This window comes from Arvicola amphibius, chromosome 7, assembly GCF_903992535.2.
Source record: "Arvicola amphibius chromosome 7, mArvAmp1.2, whole genome shotgun sequence".
Taxonomy (NCBI): Eukaryota; Metazoa; Chordata; class Mammalia; order Rodentia; family Cricetidae; genus Arvicola; species Arvicola amphibius.
In genome coordinates this window covers 68256839-68279668 of record NC_052053.1, presented here as the reverse complement: position 1 = coordinate 68279668, position 22830 = coordinate 68256839, and the positions used below count along the sequence as shown (strand labels likewise).

The following is a 22830-nucleotide window of genomic DNA, read 5'->3' as shown; positions in this document are numbered from 1 at the left end:
ACGGGTCCAGCCCAGGGCTCCAGGATAGGGAAGGGTCAACATGGGCAGTCCTGCCAAACATCGGCCCGGAAATGAGAGCCACTGGGAGCAGAAGAACCAGGCCCGGTACTGGGCTACAGAAGCCAGAGCAGCCTGAGGGGGAGACCACCTCAGAGAACTCCAAGGAAGGGAGAGGGCAGAGGTCACTGGTGGGCAAATAGGCAAAGAGGCACCAGAGTTATCCTCAGTCCTGGGAGGGGAAGAACTGGCAGGCTTCTCCCAACCTGGCCCTAAAAACCTAACCATGAAAGTGGAAAACAGCTGCTTATAGAGCACAAGGAAGCTGGCAAGGACTGCTCCCCACCTCCGGCTCCAGGGTCCCACCCACTCCCAGGCAGCTCTCACCTGGGTACTTTGTTTACTGCCCAACACCAGACCAAACTGTCAACTCTAGGTGGGGCAAGGCTACCTGAGTCAGCGAGGAGCTGCAAGCTGGGGCAGTGTAGCTAGCCTGAGGTGGGAAGGGTGCTGGCAATAAACAGGTCTTGCTGCCACCATGTATTCTCCTGAGCCTGGTGAGCAATGCAGTCAGGCACCTCTGCCCCCAGGCCCACTGCACAAAGCCTTCTGACTCCTCCTGCTCCTTCTGTCCCTTGCCCTGCTCACCTTGGGGATCTGAGATCACCAAGGCAATAGCCCTAGCCAGAGTCCCATCTCGCTGTATCCAGAGAGATGGTCCCTGCCAGGGGACCTGCTGCTGGGTTGCTGAGTCGTCTTCCCAGACTGAGTGGGTCATGATCCCCCAGCACAGGCCCTGCCACAGAAGAACACACTGCCATCTCCCATCTCCACCCTCATGCTCTTAGCTGAGATGCACGGCTGCACCAACGGCTCCTGAGGTGAGAGGGATTTGGTCGGGTGACAGCAGGATCACTATGATTCTAAAGGACCTCACGAGCTGCCTCTGGCCCAAATCCAACGTATAGGGGCTCACTTGACTTTCAGCAGGCTTTGCCTACCTCCAATCCCAAGGATGCCCACACATACCCTGCTCAAGCCTTGATTCTAGGTAGCAGGGTCCAGAGGCCAGGAGTGAGTTGGTGGAAGGCAGTGAGCACCTGCTGAGTCACGGATCACAGACCCTAAGACCTAGGGTCTGGAAGTGTAAAGTGATGCCCACTGCACAGGCACGTCTAGCTTGAAGCTGCCAGGACCCCAGCCCAGCTCTTTGATGCCATGGGAACTTGGCAGTAACACGATGGGGTGGGGCTGGGTGCAGCTGATAGTGACTCAGCTGAGGGCATTCCCAGGGAATGTGTCACAGCACGGCCTGGGTGCTGCTGCCACCCTCCCGCCTGCTAGCAAGCCTGCCAAGGAAGGAGCCACCCAATAGTGGGCTGGCCCCAAGCGTCTGTGGCAGGCTGTTCTTCTTCCTCCCACAGAGGGTCCAGCTCTCAGGACACAAGGACCACTAGGACATCAAACAAGACATGGGAGAGGGACAAGGCAATTTGAGCTCAACGCCTGCAGGCTGGATCCTGCTCTGATCTCAGCTCAAGGTAACAGGGACCATGACTCGGCTGAACTTGCAAATCCCAGTGTTGGGCAGTTCCTAAGGGGCAGGTGACAAGTCTGTGGACAAGGAGACCCAGGTCCGGTTGAGGCCCTGGGCTGTTTGTGCCCTCACTGCCAGCACTGCCTCCAGGTGGGAAAGGGACTTGAGGTCCCTTCTAGGCCTGCCTCACAACACCCAACAACTCTGCCCACCACTCCTCCCTCATCATTAGGATGCAAGGACCAAAGGTTCAGCCAGGACCCTGGTGAGGCACCTCAATGCTGTCTTCTGTTCTCACCCATACAGACCGGGGCCAGGTGTGTACTGCAGCATGCTGAGCAGGGAGGAGCTCAGCAGGAGTGGCTGGAAGGGTTTCTGCCATGTGTGGGGCGTGGGGAGAATAGCCTCCCGCCCCAGGCCTCCTGGGCCCAGATCCAATTTTCCGTCTGAGAAAGTGCTTCTGACTATTAAATATTTATCCCAGCAAGGCAAGCCTTGGCTCCCTTGGCCCATGACTTCCAAAAAAAGAAAAATAAAAGGAAACCCGGGAGGCAGAGGCAGGGAACAGGAAGACAGGGCCCCTGGAGAAATACCCTTCTCAGGACAACAGCTTCCCTTAGAGTGGGGTCCAGGATTGGAGCTCAGTGTCTCCACCAAACTAAGCCTGCCTGAACTTACAGACACACCCTCCCCTCTGTCCAACTCCATTTCCCCTGCCCCTGCCCAAGAACTACCCAGGTCCAGCCTGGTGAACATGGTTACTATTGCTGTGGTCTCCCTCCTCATGGACACCTTTGAGACCTCAGTGACTCCTCCGAGTGCCCAGGCCACTTCCCACTTGCTAGACAAGCAACGGCTGAATCTCTGCTCTCCCTCCTAAATCTGGGGTGTAGTGGTACCAGTGCTCAGGCACCGATGGAGCGGCGGACAGGCAGAGATGAATAGGTATCTCTCACACTTGACTCCATCCCTCAGTGGGAAGAGGACAAAGCCAGTGAGAGCTTGACTCTTTGTTCCCAGGTGGCAGTGATGCCCAGGCAGATAAGAAGAGTTCTACTCTTACTGCCAGGGCTCAAGCCTCTCCTCCCTAGCCAAGCCAGGCCAAGCTGCACCTGAAACACAAACATCTTCAGCAAAGGGTGTGGAGGAGGTCACAGAAATCTAGAGTAAAATGTTTCCATTGGGGCAGCAACTGGTGTGCTCAGGACAGAAGAGCCTGTCTGAACAGAGAGAATAAAGGCATTGCTGCAGGCCCAGCCAAGTGGAGGTGGGCACAGCTGCCTGGCACAGGAGATTGGGAGGCTAGGGGACCTGTCAACTTGATCCTCCTGCCTGCTCTCAAGCCCAAACTACCCCTTTCTTGGCTGACAATAAAAGGCAGATACAGCCTAGGGCTTGGAGAGAGCAGGATGAAACACTGTCCTGTCCCCTGAGCCATCCAAGGAAAGAGCCTTGCCGGGTGGTGGTGGCACACGCCTTTAATCCAGAACTCAGGAGGCAGAGGCAGGCAGATCACTGAGTTCCAGGTCAGCCAGGTCTACAGAGCAAGTTCCAGGACAGCAAGGGGTAAAGAGAAACCCTGTCTCAAAAATAATAAATAAATAAATGGGGAGAAGAAAAGAAAAAAGAGCCCTGGGTGTTGTTAGCAATTGATACAGCCCCAACAGTGGCTTTTAGATGAGATTGGGTACATTTGGGGTGGTATGGCCATAGACAACAGTGTCTTTTAATCCCACCCATTCAGGTAGGGAAGTGATTCAGGGCAACCCCCACTACTTACCTCTCAGTGCCCAGCATCTTTTGTGCCCTGCCTGGGAGAGCAGGACAGCTAGCACCTCTCAGAACCTCCCACCTCTTCTCTCAGCTGGGGCCCAGAGAGTTCCACCATGACACAGGGCTCAGCATCCCTGCTCCCTGCTTCAGTATAGATTCCTTCCAGTATGACACCCTGTCCAGGCAACAGTAGCGCTGCATGTGCCCTCAATGGGGCATAGCCTCTCTCTCAGCATGGCAACCTAGGCACTCCTGGGCACAGATGTCAGGTCTGGACCTACACCCTGACTCCAAGGCTGGGCACATGAACAGCTGCTCTGGCCCTATTCTCTGGGGGGAAAAGCTAGCCCCACCATGGTCCCCGACCCCAAAGAAAGAACATTCAGATGCCCCTCATGATGTCACAGCACCCGGGGACTCCCCAGATCCAGCTATAGTTTCTTGAAGAATGTTGGGAGTTAGTGCCTAGGCCATGCCAGACTCCTGCAGGTGGAGCACAAGGGCTACTGCTTGGAAAACATGGCTCCCTGCCACTCCAACCCTCTGGGATTCAACTATACCTCCTGGAAGAAACCCACATACATGCCCTGAGGGGTATGACATCCAACACCTATGGGTGTAAACTCCTGAGTCAGTCAGGAAACTTGTGTACGGTCCATCTCACAGTGGGTGAAGGTATTTGACCATTCCTGCCTTGGGTGTATCCCTATACAGCTCCACCCCTCCCCACCCTCTCCCAATCTTGTGTAGGTGCATTCCTAGCACATCCACCAGGGGGCAGCCTCTGTGCAAGTTGGAACAATGGTGGCTCTGCCCTGGGAGATTGCCAGGGTTGGGCACCAGGGCTTTAAGAGACCAGGTATGACTGGCACAGAGGGCAACTCTGCCTTGTGGAGAGTGAGCTACAGCTGGTAAAGACCTAAACCCAATCCTCAAGGAGTGAGTGTCCTTATGAGGCCCTGGGCCCTGTGTGGAGCTGAGGACATCCTGGGCAGAACATCCAGGCCCTTATCCTGAAAGTCTCCTATCAGAGCTGCAGTAGAGGCCACTGCTCTCACTCCCTAAGAGCAGGTGGACACGGGAGAAGCTGCTCCAGACAAGCTAGGGAACATCAGTTAAAGGAGGAAGAAACACCCTTTCTGTGGGAGAGGCACAGCAGTGGAAGGTGGAGAGAGGAATGTAAGTAAGGTGGTCCCTCAGCCTGAACCTAAGAATAAGGAAGCCACTCATGCTAACTGGAGACAAAGCAGCCTTATGTCCTTGGGCCTCGTCTCTCTGGGGAGGCCAATCCACAGGGATATTTTCCAGGACCAATAATGGGAAAAGAGGTGGTGGGTGGTTGTCAGTCTCCCAACTGCTAACTGGCTAGTCAGGGCCCTTGGGCTCCCATCAGTGTGTGAGCGTTCCAGCAGGAGAACCCCTGGGAGAGCAAAAGCCAGTTCTCAAAGAGTCCCAGCTCCAATCCAGCCTCAACCCGCACCAGACAAATAGGCCACAGGAAGGGTGATGGTAGCTCCACTCTAGGTGGAGAAGTAGCCAGGCAGGGCCACCCCTCTGCACTGCCCTCTGCATCATGAATGGTCTCATCAGTATAATTGTCATCAACTTGTTTTCACCAAAGACAGGGGCTCAGCCTGTACCAATGCAGCTTCTCTGTCCCAATTCCCTGGCCAGCTGCTGGCCAGGTGCCCTGGGTGTGGCCAGGCTGCTGCATAATTGACCCAGAGTTCAATTATGGGCCCCACCCCACCCTCCCAGACACCGGAGGTAGGCCCAGGCCAGGCCAAGGACCATCACATAAACGCACTAGGTACCTACTCTGCAGCAGATGCTCACAAGGAGCACTGACCACGGGGGGCGGGGCATCAATCCCCTTGATCAGAGCTACAGGACTCTATTCAGGCTCTTAGGAAGGAAGTCCCAGACCTCAAATCCAGCCTTGCCCCAGTTACACCTAGTTGGTCACCCCCATACATAGTAACCACACGGTGGATCCAGCACAGCGCACAGCCTGGTAGCCCCAATCTAAGTCCTGGTCTAGCCAGGATGCCCCCCCCCCAAAAAAAAAGCAGGTCAGAGGCTAGACCTAGTAGAAGGTCTCCTAGCCTACAACTGACGGCTATTCACCCTGGGCCTGTTCCATCCAGTATGAAGCACACATGCCTCTATATCTGCCTTACTGGGCAAAGCAGTGTCCCAGGAAGGACCACGATGAAAAGGTGAGAAGGACAGCGAGCGAGTCCGGAGTGCAAGGAACCACACAGAGTAACGGAAACCCGAGAACCAAAGTGAGCAGCAGGGATTGGGAAAGGAGTGAGAAGCACGAGGCAGGCACAAGTACGAGCGAAAAGCAGAGACCCACAGAGCCAGCGAAGGACCGAAAGCACAGAAGACCCGCCCACTAGCCCCCATCCATCTCTCCTGCCCTTCCTCCCGCGCGTGCAGCCTGTCCCGCACTGAGCGCCCCTATTAAGCCCCGGCGCGCCCGCAGAGCCCACCCGCCCGAGGGAAGCGGGCTGCAGGCGGGAGTGAGGCGCACCACTGCCGGGGGCTCCGGGCCAGGTGGGCAGCACCATGTGGAAGCAGTCGCACATCTTGGCGGCTGGTGGTGCGGGCCGGCGGCGGCCCTGCGAGTCTAGTCACGGCCGGGAGATGATGGGCCTGGAAAAGGGCGGCGCCCACCGTTTCGTTGCCTTGTGCTGCCGCTGGCAGCCGGGCTGTGACTGCGGCTGAGGCTTGGGGTACCTCCAGACTTTGGCTACGGCCCCGCCCTGGTCCGCCCAGCCTGCTTTGACCACTCTGCAGGGTCGACGTGGGCGGTGCCGGCGGCCTCATTCAGCCCATTGGTTGCCGCAAGCTGAGGCTCCGCCCCACAACAGACCCACCCCTTCGGACCCAGGCCCCTGTGGTCTGCCCTACCCCCGACTGACCTCACCCCCACCCTCTTCCAGATCGCGTTTCTGAGGCAGAGATTTGAGAAGTTCCTGCGGGGGGCCAGCAGATCCCTACACACGAGATCTTCCTTACCTCCAGCTAGGAAAGTAGGAAAGGTGACGGCATAGCACAGCAGTCCTGTGAAATGACTACTTGAGATCTGAGCTTCTCAGAAGACGGGGTTCAGGGGCAAAAGAAGAGAGAGGGGCAAGCAGATGACAGGCTAGAAGTCGCTAGCTTGGACAGGGTGCCCTGCGCAGATCCCCTGTGGGCCGTCCAGGAGGACAGGATCAGAACAGGAGTTATCCTGCAGCCCCAAGTCAGGAGTTGTTCTTTCAATAGCAGCTGGGACCTGGCCATGACAGGACTCTGCTGACTTGAGCCCCCCCGCCCCCGACCCTGAGCTGTACGACAGGTACAGATGAAGGCCTCTGTGGGGCAGTACTGGACGACTAGGGAGGGTTCCTTAAAAGTTTCTGGCAGCCTAGGAGCAAAACAGTGCAGGAACTATTCCTGTCAGTGGAGAGATAATATGGGTTCTCAGGGTGGGCAAGAGAGCAGGAACTGAAAATGGCTTGCTGGGACTGGGGCTTAGGAAGACCGCCAAAGGCTCCAGTTGGAAGCTTGGAGGAGGCATTCTGTAAATCAAGAGTTGCTGGACAGGGGCAGTGAGGCTGGGTGGGACATTCTGGGTGCAAACAAAGAGGACTGGGTAAGGCCTTCACAGGAGAGAGCAGGATCCTACTGGGCTCTACTTGGGTAACATGCAGAGGGAACACATTTGGGGGAGTTCTGTTCCCAGCATAGTTGGCTAACCCCAGCCTGGTGCAGGTCAGAGGGAGAGAACAATACCTGGCAATGCACTGATCATGCTAGGTGGACAGAAAGGGGGTTATGTACACCCTGTTTTCTCAGGCAAGAAGATGGGGTGGGAGCCAAGGGAGCCTAAGCCAGAGCAGAAGAGCCAGACAGACACAGGGACGGAATCATACACTCACACCAGCACACACATCACAGGCCACCATTGGTGTGTCTCCATGTGTCAGACATGCACACACATGCACACACACACACCCCTGCATATACAGAGAAGTGTACAGGACATAGATGCATGTGCACAGGCACACAGTGCACACAGTCTTAGGTGCAAGCTGGAACTCCGCACAGAAGTGGGGCCCAGGTGAGCCAGTGAGCAGGGGATGACTCACTCTCGGCAGTTCCCGTTAGCTGGGCTGCAGTGCTGGGCAACCTGCCAGCAACACACAGGTCAGACAGACACCAGTCACTGCTGGGAAGCAGCCTGCGCAGCCTTCTCCTCCAACTGAATAGGCCACAGCCCTGCCTTAGTGGGGCACAAATCTCACCCTCTCCCTGGGAAATGCCCTGGATAAAGAACACTACCTCATCTCTGGGTATGTGGGTCTCTGTGTTCTGGGGTACATCTCTGTCTGCTGGGTAGGCTAGAAGGTCTCAGCCTGCCAATCCAGTGTATTTGAATCTGGCTTCAGGATCTGAGAGCAAGGGCCTGGGAACAAGGTATGGTTTTGTATACCCAAAGACTTCTGGGTGCACACAGATGTAGCTGTGCCCTTTGTCTCTGAACAATGTTCAAGCAAATGGTCTCAGATTGTCTAGCGTGATCCACCTAGGACCGTTGTGGCACCCATCAGCTTTTCAGGAAAATGGATGTTATCCAGGCTACCCAAGTGCAAACAGGACAGGTGTAACACGAATTCTTTTTTTTTTTTTTTTTTTTTTTTTTTTTTGGTTTTTCGAGACAAGGTTTCTCTGCAGCTTTTTTAGAGCCTGTCCTGGAACTAGCTCTTGTAGATCAGGCTTGGCTCGAACTCACAGAGATCCGCCTGCCTCTGCCTCCCGAGTGCTGGGATTAAAGGCGTGCGCCACCACCGCCCGGCTGTAACACGAATTCTAATTGTTCTTAATAAAGACCGGAGTCAGGTATAGGGATTAATGCTGAAGGATCAGAGAAGCAGAGTAGCCAACCACTAGAGAGTTCTTATCTCTACCAATGCTCAGACCAAAGGGATGGTCCTATCTCTACAAAACCTCAGATTGCTGCTGTCTCTATGAATCCTCAGACTGCATCTGAGCTGCTGGCTCTCCCACCTTATAGTCCTCTCTCCACCCAACCATATCACTCCTGTCTCCACTTCCCTACTGCTGGGACTAAAGGCATGGATTCCAAATGCTGGAATCACCTATGTGTAAGCTCTGTTTCTCTTTTAGACAGATTCAATTTCATGTAGCCCAGGGTGGTCTTGAACTCACAGAGATCCATCTGCCTCTGTCTTCCAAGCGCTGGGATTAAAGGTGTGTGCCATCACTGCCTGGCCTCTATGGCTAACTAGTGGCTCAGCTCTGCACTCTGATCTTCAGGCAAGCTGTATTTGTTAGATTACAAGCAAAATATCACTGCAGACAGGCCTAAGGCTTTCGTGTTAGGGGCATGGTACTAGGTAAGGGGTACCTAGGTGTGCCAGCACTCTCCCATTTGCCACTGTCAATAAGGGGCAACATACTTAGAAGAGTTGTACTTTGTTGTGAGGGCTTCCTTGAGACACAGGAGACCCTCTTGAGCGTCCTCCACGGGGCCTGTACACCGTTGACCCAGTGCGAAGGTGACCATGCATGAACCGGCCAAGCATGGCCAGTGTGTCTGTGTCTGCTCTGTTAGGACTTGAGAAAAGGCAACGCTGCTCATTGCCATACTCACTGCTTCAGGGTTGGCTTAGGCCCCACCAGGATGCAGGGTAGGAACCCAAGGGTCCTCCCTTCCTTCTCTTGCCTACTCTGATCTACCAGGGCTGGTAGGTGGATTCATGTTGCTTGGAGATTACACTGGAGCTGCAGCATGACTGTCAAGGCAAGGTGAGGGCCTAACATGGGGAGTCCAGCTGCCATCTCCTGGAAGATTCCCCTTAGGTTAGAGGCCAGACTAGACACTCTGAGGGACAGACCCCTTAGGGTACCTGCCTAGAGAGGTTTTCCACTGAAGGGAAGAGCCACAGACAGAAAAGCAAGACCATACACCCACACCAACATACACGCCACAAGCCACCTTGGATTTGTCCCAGTACACACAGACACACACATATACTCCTGTGCATACACTCAGGTTTGTGTGCACAGATATGTACAACAGAATACAGGCGCCGCCTGCTCAGTCCTGAGTAGAGCTTCCGAGGCCTCACAGGCTGTGGTTCACTCACTGTGCCTTTGGAAGACCCTGTTACAGAAGCCAGGCTGTACCTATGTGTGTGGACCAGCCACAAGCCAGGCTTTTCTCCCCAGGACCCAGAGAGACCCTTCCATCACTACTAGTTTTCTGAAGCCTAACCCTAGGCCTGAGATCACAGCGAACAGGAGCAGGGGAGATGAGTGTATGTGGTAGGGGAGCTGCTATGCCCCATGGACTGTCCCTTCCCCCAGGCTGAAGCCTGGCCATCTTCTGCTGCAGAGCAATGCACTGCCAGGAGTTCCCGTCACCACGCTCCAGCCTCCTCCCCACGTCCTCCCCTGGGAACAGATGCCCTGCTGGGGAAGGCTCCTACAGCAAGGTCCGGCTCAGGAACTGAGAGATGACCCGACCCACAGCCACATCCAGCACACAAAGGCTTCGCACCTCCTCTAACCGTCAACTCAGGGGTTGCAGCTGGCTCCCAGGGTCTGGAGGGACCTGAAATGGCCATGGCTATGTCACTCTCTGCCCCTCTCCCCTGCCTGACCCAATGCTCCACTGCCTCTCCAGGAAGGCTGGCCATAACGCCTGGATCATCAATGATTGATGTATCCTGCAGCAGCCGCAGCAACATGGCAAAAATAGTTTTGCTATCATCATGGCCCGGCCCCGCCCCAGCCCACAGGCGTGCAGAAGGTGGTGGCGTCTGCGACCGCTCTCCCCACAACCACCCTACTCATCTCAGTCCTTTGTGCAGTTCTTCCTTCAGACAATGGAGAAAGTTCCAAGCCTGCAGGTGGGAGCCCCTTGTCTATTTTCCTGACCACAGGCTCTACCTCATCTTCCTCAGTGCTGAGGACTTGTTAGGTCTGGGCATGGTCCCCAGGTCCTGCCAACCCTACATCCATGCAGCTCAGCACACGGCTGGGATTAGGAAGTAGGGAGGCGGTGGGGCATATTGGGGTGTTCTGCTGCCCCTATCACAGTGAACCAAGCAGGCTGACCTGGGACTTGGGGAAGCTCTGGACTACACAAACCACAGGCACAGAAGCAGGGATGTGACGCTCCCACCTCACTGGAAGACACGGGTGGTTTCTGTGACAGTCTACTCAACCCGTCCTTACTGTAGGTGACCATGGGAGGCACCGGGCTGACTGTAAGCTTTGGGCAAAGCATCATTACCCCAGGCAGATGCGGGGGGTAGATGAGGAAGGAGTGGGAGAATGAGGGGTTCTTCGGGCTCTTTCCCAGGGCTCACTGGCTCTGCCCTTTCAGTGCCACTTGGACTCACAGTCCATCCTCTCGTACCTTAACTTTAGGGGCCCCTCTACCCTCTAGCCCAATCTGCCCAAAACTAACCAAGGAGCTTCTGCCTCCCTTGCCCACCTACCTGGCTGGTCTGTCCTCCTTCAGTCTATACTATGCTCCTTCCTCAAGGCAGTACGTCTTTAGTGGAGTCCCCGGGGTCCCCCGGATCTGTTGGTTCACTGTGCTTGATGCAGAAATATCACTAATGGATGGGCTTAAATGCCACACACTCATTTTGCCTGTCCTGGGCGTTTTCAGGGCTGTTTCTTTGAGAGGGGCTTGAACAGCTACACTCCCAATGTCCAACAATGTGTGCTTTCACACGCCGACCTCTCTCCAGCCCCTCTTGCTTCCCCCCTCCTGCTAGCTAGAGACTCGCCATTTAACTGTGGCTAGTCTCAAATTCACTATGTAGCTTAGGCTAGCTTCTAACTTTTGATCCTCTTCTCGCAGCTTTCCCAGAGCTGGTGTGACAGCTACCTGACCCGGAACTATCTCCACATCTCCAGATCCCCATTTAATCTCATTCTGCACACCCATCCATTTTTAGAAGGTTTCACATCTGTGGCTTCTTAAGATTAGAATGTGGACATCTTTGGGGGACATCATCCAGCTGACTCAGTGGTCACACAGGTCACCCCAACCTGGACCTGTGACCCAAGAACAGAACCTTGTATCTTCTGAAGTCGTTCCTCCTGCCTGACAAAGCTGGGACCTAGATAGACTTGGGAGGTGCTGGGGCAGAGGATTGCCCCAGCTCCACTCCTTTTTCCAGTCTCCTTGTCCCACTTTGAGCCCAGACCTCAGTTTTCCTATCTCCTTCCAGCTCCCTGGGCCTCAAGGACAGCAAGGGCAGCGGGTGAGAGGAACTGGAGCAGTACAAACGGACTGAGGACCTGCTGGGTCACAGTGAGGTGAAGAGAAGCCAGCGTCTGTACACATAGACACTGTCTGACTGACACCACCCTACCGGGCCACTCTGAGAGTTGGAATAGCTAGACTAGAGCTCTCTGCCTGCAGGGTTTAGAGAACAGTGCCAGGCTGGTCTGCCCAAGGGAATAGGGAAGGCTGTGGTCCAAGATGCAGAGAATGATCTCATCTTGTCACTTTTAAATCAAATTTTCCAATAGTTCTTCTGAGGAGGCTGGGGATGAAGGACAGAGTAATCCATGCAAGGCGGGGCCCAGGGAAGTCCAGGGGAGGGGGAAATCTGTGTATGGAGGAGGGGACCAGAGTTGGGTTTAGATGCAGATCTGACCCACCTGCTCCCCAGGGAAGGTTGGTAATGGCTGCTAGTCCAGGATGGCTAGGGTAGAGATGTGACATGCTGCAGACCGACTTCATGAACCTCAGAATGGGGACAGATGGGAAAGGGCCAGGGATTTCTGTGGCTGGGAGAGAGGGGCAAGGTTAGTTCATCAGGGCCCTTACCCACACAGTTGGATGCAGGAGGCTGTGAGATTGTCCATGACCAGGACTGGCCCTGCTCTGCCTTAGGACTGGCTGGTGACCAGGCTCAGACTATGAGCACATGAAGGAAGAGAATGGCTCACCTGCTCTGCTGGCAGTAGACCCTTATCCTCATTCAAGGGAGAGTAGGATTGGGTCAAATCAGCGAGATAGACTTTTTCCATTGTACCCATGTGGCCACGAGTCTGGAGAAACCATTCAATAGGAGCGCAGGAACCAGGGCCAGGCAGGGTGGGAGGGTGTAGGCAGAGGGGCCAGCACCTTGACAGTGACTTTACTCCAGGGTCAGGTGTGAGACTGCGGGGGACACATCGTACACACAGTCACCAGCGCCATAACGAAATGAGAACCCCTCATTTGCAGGGCAGAGGAGGCAGGAAAGCCAGCCCGGATAGCAGGCTAGGTCCCACTAGCTGTGTATCCTCCACTCGGCAAGTACCAACTCGACAAGTTATGCCCCGCAAGGGGCTAAAGAGGGCGGGGCATGGGCGGCGGAGCTGTGGGCCACGCCACGCGGTGGCGTGCTGACGCCATGGCGAAGCACGCCGGAAGCCTGCGGGCGCGCACCGTTGCCGGGCAACGCGCGGCACAGGCTGCGGGCTGAGCTGGCCGTGGGTATCTCCCGGCCGGGCGCCGGGAGGCGCGTCACGGTGGCGAAGGTGGGTGTGCGCCTTGCGGGCCTCTGGGAGCCCAGGACCCCCCTCCTCCTGGACCTCGGACCTGGTCCCAGACTCCCGCCTGGGACGTGATCCCCGAGCTCCCTTCCCTCAGCCAGCGTCCTCGCAGACCCAGTTCTGCGGCCCGTCCACCAGGACGCACGTCTACCCACAGGCCTTCCTTCGCCTCCACTTGTTTGGGCCTAGGACACGCCCCCGTGCAGGACTGGCCACCCACGCGTGCCAGGAGAGGTCGACTCCACGGAGGCACGTGAACACTCCCAGGAAGCCCTGGGCAACTCCAGCTCAGCAGCTGCATGTCTTCTGAGCAGCTTTCCTTCGGGTCGGCTGACCTGGCCATACCAAGATGCAAGACGGGCAGGAGGTGAGGAGAGAATCGGCGAGTGACCTCGTACAGGACCCTGGAGAGGGATCCCTCCACCTAACACCTGGAGAACAGAGTGATGACGATTTGGAACGGAGGAGACTCTGTTGTGATGGTCCCCTGACTCTGTCTGACGCGAAAGCCAGCGGCTCCAGGCTGGACGAGGGTCTTCCCACCTGCACACTCAGCTCTCTGCACCCAGGGGAGCTCAGCGGCGGGTGGGGAGAGTTCGAAGGCTTCAGGGAGTCTTCAGTTAAGTCTGAGCAGTTTGCTCAGTCCTTTGAACTCCTAGGGAGTGCCGCAGAACGCCAGCTGCTGAAAACCCCTTCAATCCCAAAAGAGCATGGTTCTTACCAGATGCAGCGAGGTGGACCCTGGGTGACAGAAACTGCTGCTGACCCATCTTCTGAGGTATTTCTGTGCTCGAGTGGGAGGTATTTTGTATAGCCATTAGACTTTGCCCAGGCTTCTGTGCACTGCGGGGGGGCTGGGGGGTCTTGCCAGCCTTTGAGTCCCCTCTCCTTGTTTGTCTTTCGCTGTGTGGTTGGCTGTCCTCTTCTTAAGAGGAGGATAAGGAATGGAGGGCTTGACCAGGGCACTCCAAGGAAATGGATCTGAACAAGGCATGGTGGGGGCCCAGGCTGGGCAGCTTCCTCTGAACTCTTCCCCTGAGGTCTGAAGCTGCGCCTAGTATGGCCCTGTTCAGGGCACATGGGGGATCCCGAATTGCAGGTTTAGAATGCCTCAGATCTGAAACTCAGATATCACAGTTCAGTTTTGAGTACTGAGCCAGGTCATGCCAGGGTCCTGCTCAGCCCTCAGAACTAACCACACCTTTGCTGCCTTGACTGCCTCTGAGCCCGGCCTGTCAGCCATCCTCGCCCCAAACTGGGCAGACTGCTGATGAGACCTGTCTCCCCCCGCCCCCCCTCCCTCGAGGGCCGCTCTGGGGCAGTCAGCTGCACCTCCACGTTTGCTCTCCACCATGTTTGCAATGTTGGGAAGCATTTGCACAGGATGGGAACTTTACATAAAACACTGGGTGAGTGTAGGATTGTGCACCCAGCTGGGCTGCAGCACACAAGCCTGCTAACCCCGAACCTCAAACACCAGCCCCCTCTCTGCTAGCACCTGGCTCAGACTCCGCCCACTACACCCTGCCTATCTCAGAGCCTGTGCCTGTGACTTGGAGACAGGGACAATGCTGGAGTCCACCTTCTCCACATGTCCTGACAGAGCTCAACTGTGCACTCATTTCCTGCAAGCCCATGGCTTTCACTGTATTTTGTTTGTTTGTTTGTTTTTCGAGACAGGGTTTCTCTGTGGCTTTGGAGCCTGTCCTGGAACTAGCTCTTGTAGACCAGGCTGGCCTCGAACTCAGAGATCTGCCTGCCTCTGCCTCCCGAGCGCTGGGATTAAAGGCGTGCGCCACCACAGCCCGGCTCACTGTATTTTTTTAAACAGCCTGGTGACTCTGAGGAAAATGTCATCAGTCACGGCAACACCAACTGAGCATGCAACCAGGGACAAAATGCACTTATATTAAAGTCACTTATTTGGCATAAAGTTACCTAATGTATTATACATTGCTCCTAACGTTGGGATCTTCTTTCTTTGCAGTCCATTCTCAGCTATGAGAAGGTTTTTAGGTTTGCGTTTCAAGAAGTCCCAGTGGAACGGACAACTGAAGACATTTGTTCTCTAGACCATTTCTTAGAAATAAGCAGTGAAGAAAATGGTGGCCTTGTACCTGTGCCTAGACTGTGGTAATGGAACTTAGATTGGAACCAGGGGCTGGCAAAGCAAACTTCATTTCTGTCTGCTAAAGTGGTTCCACATAGCTAAAAAGATTTTACCTGGGGATTACAGAGTCCCTGTAGCCACCTGTGGGCCACAGCGTTTCAGAGGGACTGGCAGCACAGATGGATGCTCCAGTAGTGTCCCTCCAATAGAAGGGCTATTGCTAGGGACTTGACTCAGTGCGACCTGACACCTTACGACCCTCAGCCAGTTATAGGAAGCACCCCAAGAGCAGCCACAGACCTTCAGGCTTACCTTGTGTGTGTTTCTAGAGAAAATCACACATAGGCGTGTCTGGCCGGCCATTTGGTAGGGATGTGCTCTCAGCCAGCAGTAACAGTGGTAAGGGGCCGAGATACCAAAGAGACGCTGATTGAGGAGAAGGTAGGTTGAGCAGGCTATGTCACCCAGGGGAAGCTAGCTGTGTGCTTCATGGTTTCTGCATGCCTGCGTATGCCTGGGCATGGTCAGAGCTCTGCAGACTCTGGACTCTTGTCTTTCCATCATGACTACCATGTGGGCCAACCCAGAACCTGCCCAAAAGGCCCTCCACAAGAGCTTGGGGATTTAGGCCTGGAGCCCAGGGGCCATGACCAGCAGTGCCCCGCTGCCTGGCGCTTCTGCAGAGCGTAGCCTATCAGGAACGCCTGCCTCAGGGCACCCCAGCAGGCCACTGTCAAGTCCTTCAGAGGCCCAGGTGGCCCAGGTGTCAGGTTTGGCAAGGCTAGGCATGCTGCGTCACCCTCTGGCAGCACCTGGCTCCTGCCCATCTTTCTTCACCTGCTTCTGTTCGTGTTAGCCGCTCCCAAGAGGCCTACCACCAACAGGGGAGCACTGCATGGAGGATTGGTATTGCTTGAGGGTAGAACACTGTGTTCAGAAACACATGAGGGTTTGGAAAAGATGGCCCAGCATTGATCATCCTGTATGGCGTTGCAGCTCTTGGGTGCCATTTTAATCCTCAGGGCTCAGCACACATGGCACACAGCACTACCATGGCCACAGTCAACATTCCCTGTGGATTTCTCCACTGATTCTCTGGAGTATGCACCCTTTATGTGTGCGTCTGTTCTGTGACAGATGGCTGTAGACATTTGAGCTGATAACACCAGTAAATCTGGCCTCAGGGCTTCTCCAAGAAGATGCGTAGGTAGGGGACGTGTGAACAGATACGAGGGAGGACAAGCTGATAATGAATGTTTGGGTTTACCAGAGAGGAGAGCCCCGTCCTGAGCCCTGTGGGGTGGGGGGGCATGTGCCATGTGCTGTGGGACTGAGCTTCAGTAGCTGCTGGGAAGCCTTTCAGGTCTCCTGTTGTGACTGCATCTTTCTCCCAGTTCTGAATCTAGGAAACTCTGGAGAGCCCTTCAGAACACTGACACTGTGTCCACTTCACGGCGTCTCTGGAGCGAATCTCACTGTCGGGAGAAACTTCTTCCTGTCCTTGGTGTAGACGCTGCTCAGAAGGTAAGGAGGCTTGGGGAGCGTGGAAGGCAGGCTTTGCTCACAAGCCCAGGCATAATACCTGGAGGAGAAAAAAAGATTTATTTTAGCTCAAAATTTAGCTACTTCAGTCTATGGTGAGCAGTTTCCATGTCTCTGGGCCTGTGGTGAGATGGTGTCTCAGAAGAAAACTGCCATAGTGGGCAGGCAGGGACAGAGGCAAGATATAGCCTCAAGGACACATCTCCCATGACCCACTTCATTCAACCAGGCCTTACCCCTAAAATGTCTTATCTTGTCACAGTAATACTATGGGATTGGGCATCCACATGTGGATTAATACATGCATGAAGCCCTCAGGATCCAATCACTTCCAAAAAGCCATCACTGCAACCAGCCCCAGGACAGGAGCCTGTGGGGATGTCTTTATATTCAGGGGAAGTGGAGACTACGCTGTGGCCAGTCGCACTGACATGGCACACTTTTGAGACCACTGACCAGGGACAGCATGGGTTGAATGCAGACTTACCTGCTGTCAGCACTAGGAAGACCATCTTCCACAAGACCTTGGTGTACTTCTCAGAACGGGACTAGAACAGGGCAGAGCTAGGGAGGGCAGCAGGTAGGGTGTCCTGTCTCTTGGGTAGCATGCTGCCCTAGATCCATGTGTGTGACTCCAGCAGGGGAACACACCAGCAGGTGTAGAAGGAGCGGCGGGCTGTGTCCCGCCACCCGGCTAGCTTTACCCAAAATAATTACACGGAAACTGTATTCTTTTAAGCACTGCCTGGCTCATTAGTTCCAGCCTCTTACTCACATCTTGACTAACCCATATCTAATAATCTATGTAACACCACGAGCGGTGTCTTACCAGGAAATATTCAGCATGTCTGAGCTGGCAGCTGGCTTCATCGCATCTCTCTCCCTGAGGAGAGGCATGGCAGTCTTTCCCAGAGAAAAGAGGCAGGGCAATTTATCTCACTTAGGAGAGGCATGGCATCTGTCTGAGCCATCTACCTCACTTCCTTTTTCCTGTTCTGTCTACTACACCTATCTAAATTTTGCCCTATCAAAAAGCCAAGGCAGTTTGTTTATTAGCCAATGAGAATCCTCCATCAAGCAGGCATGAGGAGACAAGGTGTATGTGGGTCAGGGGTGAGTGTAGGAGGAGGTGATGCTCTGCACAGCAGAATGCCATGCAGTGCTCCCCTGTTGGGAGCTGCTAATGCGAACAGAAGCAGGTGAAGAAGGATGGGCAGGAGCCAGGTGCTGCCAGAGGGTGACGCAGGCCAGGGCTGCAGCAGCACACAGGAAGGGTTGGCAACGAGGGCAAGTGCTGCATGAGTATGTGGCATGTGTGGGATCAGCAATGTAGTGGGTTGACTCGGTGCATACCTGAGAGGTGCCTTCTAAACACATGGTGGCCCCAGGAAGAAAGCCTGATATCTGAGGGGGAGCCAGCTAAGTCCAGGGCAGAGCAGCAGGAGGAAAAGGCTCGGCAGTGGCTGGAGAACAGAGGTGGGCAACACCCAGTGAAGCATCAGTGTGCGCAGGTCAATCGCCTGAGTTTCCCGAGATGTCACACCTCAGAGCAAGGTGGAAAAGGCCTTTTCATCTTAAATATTACTCAGAGCTTTAAATAAAGAGGTCAAGAAGGAAGTCAGCTTGGCCCTGGTGAGGGCCATGATGTGGGCTGCTTACTTTATCAGCTCAAGGTCACCAGGCTGGTCAGGAAATGAGTGAGGAACTGGGAGGAAGAGCACCCTCCCAAAGCCCCTGCCCACCCACATCCCACATAGGAGGTCAGCCTGACCTTAGAATGCAGGAAAAATTGAACCTGAAGGCTAGGAAATAGGATTCCTGGGTATCAACTCCAGGCAATGGCAGGGCAAAGGGGACTTCCTGGAGGTGGCTGTAAGGCATTCTTTTTCTGTGCTATAACAGAGTACCTAAGACCAGGTGGTTTATAATATTTACACATTCATGTGAAGTCCAAAAGCCTGGCGCTGGTACCTGCTTCAGCATCATGAGGTGAGACACAGCAAGCATGCCAGCTCTAGTCTCTGCTCATAATGCCACTAATGCCACCATGGAGGCAGCATTCCGATAACCTCCTCTAATCCTACACCTCCCCGAGTTTCCCTCCAAATGCATATGGACTTTGAAATTCACTTTGTAACACCTACACGTTAGAGACACATTCAAGCCACAGCTGGAAGGTTGAGGAGCACCCCAGTTCTGGAGACTAGTGAACCAGGTGATGCTCAGCAGGTGGCAGGCAAGGGAGGAAGGCCATGGGCCTGACCCTTTGGGGACCCAAGGCATCCAGAATTAAGATTACTCTGATTTTAGAATGAAAATGGCAATGATGTGACAGAAGTTTCTTTCCGTAGAGCCTTTCTGGAGACCAGGGTCATGTTCTGGAAGGTTCTGATCTCAGAAAGCCTGAAGAGCTGCTTGCAGTCAGCAGCTTCCGCCTACACCACTGCAAAGCCCTGATTCAGACCAAGGTGAGCAGAATTAGAAGCCCCATCCCTCTGAGTGTTAATCAAAAGTACCCAAGCTCTGGGATGGGCGTCAGGAGGCTGGGGTGGCATAACTGTTGGGTCAGAAGCTGGCAGAGGCGCCTAGGCGCCTACAGGTCTGAGGAGCAGCACTTCTCAGGCTGAGGGTCCTTCTGCAGTCAACCCAGCAATTCGTCACAGCAGGCCCAGCAGGAAGAGAGGTGTGGACAGGAAAGGGGCCTTGTTCCTACCCCTCCCCTCTTTTACCAGGGAGGGAGAACAAGCCTGTCTGGGGCTGGATCTTGTGCTCCCCTTTAACCAGGCATTTCAGGACGGGCTCTTTATGTGTGTCTAGGAGACAACAGTTAGGCAGTGACTGGAGTATGTGCCACAGAGATCTGCACTGTAGTGTTGGGGAGAGGTGGCAGGAGGTGGGGGTGGAATACAGCCCCGTGGCTCTGTGGGAAGCCAAGCATCAGGGCACAGTGTGGTTGCAGCTAGGTTGCAGTCTTGGTTGATATATGGGTCAGGCAATGGGTTCTGTGGCACTCGGGAAAGGGAGTTATTATGAACTAATAGGGCATGATGCCAGAGGTCCCATAAGACTGTCCCTCAGCTTTTTGGAAGGACAAACCTCTGAAGGAGTGCTGCAGTTCCCTTTGAGCAACAAGACATTTAGAACGTTCATCCTTCACCATAGTACTTGGAGGACGCCCAGCAGCAGCTCTGAGGTAGAAATCTGTGAAGTCCACCAGTGGACGCTGAAGTCAGGAGTCCAAGGCCTAGGTGACAAGACCCAGCACAAGGGCCAGGAACACAGGCAGGAACAGACCCACGCTGCTTTTGGACTGCAGGGCAGTCACAGAATTGTAAGACACTTGGTCTGGCTTGTGGGGAGTTGTGTGGCAGTGGTGCAGGGGTGGAGTGGGTGACTCTCGTAGCCACTGTCCTCATCCCTCTCCACCTGGATGTTTCTCTGGTTGCACTGCACATTGAAACCAAGGAGAGAATCTGGGGTGAGGGATGGGGAGTGGGGGTTCCAGGGTATGCTGGGAACCTACCCAGGCTTCTCTAGAGTCAGCTTTAATACCCGATCACCACTTTGCTCTCAGCTCTCAGGGACGTCTGGCAGCAGACAGGGCAGCCTGATTACCTACAGCCTGTTTCTGAAGACACCACTACAAGGAAATGGACACTACATCACCATTCCACAAAAAAAGATCTTTACTCCACGTAACCTAAAAATGGCACTCTTTAATAACAATGTTTGCTAAAAGCAGGAGTACTTTGTACCTTTATGAAATACTTTACATTCTTACTGGTTTTAGTACTAGTGTCTGAGAACTATTCTGTGGCACTTTCTCAGATCCTTGTTAGTTTCCCAGGACCTCTGTCAACCTACTCTATACCTCAAGCACTCAGATCTAATGGGGTGCAGAGGGAATGTCCTAGGGCAGAGCCAGTCTCCAGAGAGTTTCTGAGGACACTGTAGACTGGCACCAGGAGCCTGGTGACCCCTGCCTGAATCACACAAGGATCCACGAGTTCAGGAAGCAGGAGACAGCTACTGATCACTAGCAGGAACCCACCCTGGTCCTGGTCCCCTGAGATGCTAATGCATATCCCTGTGCTGGATCCTGGATCCTGCCCTCACCCAGCAGCCTTGAGACAAGCTTTTCTGAGTGGAAGGGTGGGTGGGAGAGCACACTGGGTGTCCCAGGACAGCTGGATGAGCATCTGCTGAGACAACTGTTTTCTTCTAGGGGCAGACACAAGCAGGCAACACTGAATTTTGTAAACTTTTATTAAAAAGAAGACTGTGTAAGACTGTGTTCTTATTGACTCCTTAGCTCTTGGAGAGGCTACTATGGGGCTGACCTGCTCAGGAGACACTAGCTTCCCTATTGACTGAACTGACCAAGTGGTCCAGAACCAGAGAACAGGTGCTGTTGCTATGTCTGACTCTTGTACTCAACCACCACTAGGTGATATATAGTTTGAAGATTATAACAAAAGGATAAGTCATTGTTTTTATTTTATCTGGGGGGAGGAGTGTAAATGGCCAGTAGGTATATGAAGAACATGTGTGCCAACATTGACCATAGAGAAGTGCAGTCAAGCACAGTGAGCCACCACCACATTCCTGTTAGGATGAAGATGAGCTGGCAAGGACATAAAGAGATATAAATGAGAACAACTATTACGGAAAACAGTATAAAGATTCTCTCCCCAAATTAAAACAACTGCCCTGTGATCCAGCAACGCCACTGCTTAGGGATATACTCAAAGGAAGGACTGTCTGGAAAAGCTGTTTGTATCACGTTCACTGCAGCGGGGTTCACAATGTCCAAGGTGGCATCTTCTGGGTTGTCCTGACCCAGGATGAGTGGATAAAGGAAGAATACTGTCTATCCAGGAAAAGATGAAACCCTGATACCGCAGCAACAGGGATGAGCCTGGAGGTGCAGACAAGCAGATGACTCTTTCAGTGAAATCTTAAAATATGAAATTCCTAGAGTCTGAGCGGCAGTTAGCAGGGCCTGATGGACATGGTGTCAGCCAAGGGTAGTCTCAGGTCAACATTCAAGATCCCTAAAGTGTAAACACTGGGAACAGTTTAATCATGAATCACAAAGTTGGGAATGGTGGTGTATGACTTTATCCCAACATTGGAAGGCAGAGGTGGATCTGAGTTTGAAACCAGTCTGGTCTACAGAGTGAGTTTCAAGACAGGGCTATGCAAAGAAACCTTATCTTGGGGGGGAAATGAATTATATTCTCAGAAATCACTGAATAGACTTAGTATTAGCATTACTCAAATGTAGCCTTCGGTCACAGCTCCATTTAGCCATCCTAGACATCTGAAGACATCATATACGGCTAAATGCAATTCTGTCAACTAAAGCAGGAACAGACAAACAAGGCAGCGCATCCTACAAGCGCTCTGAAATACTCTGCTTTTGGGCCCCCAGCAGCTGCATGCGAAGTGAAGCCCTCAGGAACCTCTCAGAACACCAAGAACTGGGCTGGGAGACACACACTCAGGCTCTGGCCAGTCAGGTTTGATGCTTACTTGCCTGGTGGCTTTGCTTTGGGTGGCGGGACCCTGGCAGAGCCTGAGCCTCCTGGGGGCTGGCTTCAGCTGAGCAGTGGCAGAGGCCCCACTTAGTTTGTGTCCTGCACTTTGCTGGTGAGGTCAGCAGTAGCAAGTAGGAAGGCAATGTCTCAGGCAAATGTTATCAATCTTTAGCTCACCTCACCACAGGTGCATAGACTCCTTCACAAACTTCTGACCTCTAAAGCAACACAGTGAAATTAACCCTCTAGAGGGATGCAGGTGGGAACTGAAGGACAGAGGATGCAGCTCAAATATTTGGGATTTACACAAAGTTATTTCATCCCTTCTAGCTCTGAACGCTTCTTTCCAAATCTCCTTACCTCCATGTCTTTTTTTTTTTTTAATGTGACTTAATTAGGCTGCACTACTGTAGGAATGTTTATATTTTGGAAAATGGGGACCACAGCATCAGTGGCCACACTACTCAAGAAAATGACATTCCCTTCCCCAACCTTTAACGTTAAATATTAAAAGAAGAGATCCTCAGAGAGGGATAGGGCCTCATGGGCCCCACCTTATGCCTGACGAAATGTTGTTGGGTCCAATCTTGTACATATTTGAGATACTTTACAAATGAGGTACATGTAGTCCTAAGCATGAAAAACTTGGGACAGCTCTGACCCGAGTGCTTTTGAGTCCACTCTCTGCACAGAAAGCAGCTCAGCTGTCTGTGGACCTGTGTTCCATCCCTGGGCCCACAGGGAAA

At 53.7% G+C, this 22830-nt stretch overlaps 2 protein-coding genes across 3 annotated transcripts in view; one reads left to right on the top strand and one right to left on the bottom strand.

Moving 5' to 3' along the window:
• Ahnak2 (AHNAK nucleoprotein 2) overlaps positions 1-5901 on the bottom strand; it is a gene marked incomplete at its 3' end in the record, with an annotated part of 31604 nt that extends 25703 nt beyond the window's left edge. The window contains 1 exon segment of the mRNA XM_042055398.1: positions 5847-5901. Coding sequence (XP_041911332.1) covers positions 5847-5901 — 55 coding nt within the window.
• Positions 5902-12798: 6897 nt separating this feature from the next.
• Positions 12799-20831, top strand: Clba1 (clathrin binding box of aftiphilin containing 1). 2 transcript variants are annotated; one of them, XR_005286226.1, is made up of 6 exons: positions 12799-13670; positions 14880-15025; positions 16397-16526; positions 18896-19012; positions 19707-19875; positions 20119-20232. XR_005286226.1 is itself a non-coding variant. In XM_038337182.1 (5 exons), the coding sequence occupies exons 1-5, from the start codon at positions 13242-13244 to the stop codon at positions 20278-20280; spliced, it is 984 nt and encodes a 327-aa protein (XP_038193110.1). In that variant the 5' UTR covers positions 12799-13241; the 3' UTR covers positions 20281-20831. The 2 variants fall into 2 exon arrangements, 1 of the variants encoding a protein (XP_038193110.1); XM_038337182.1 differs by lacking the exon at positions 19707-19875 and having other exon boundaries at positions 20119-20831.
• Positions 20832-22830: the final 1999 nt, after the last annotated feature.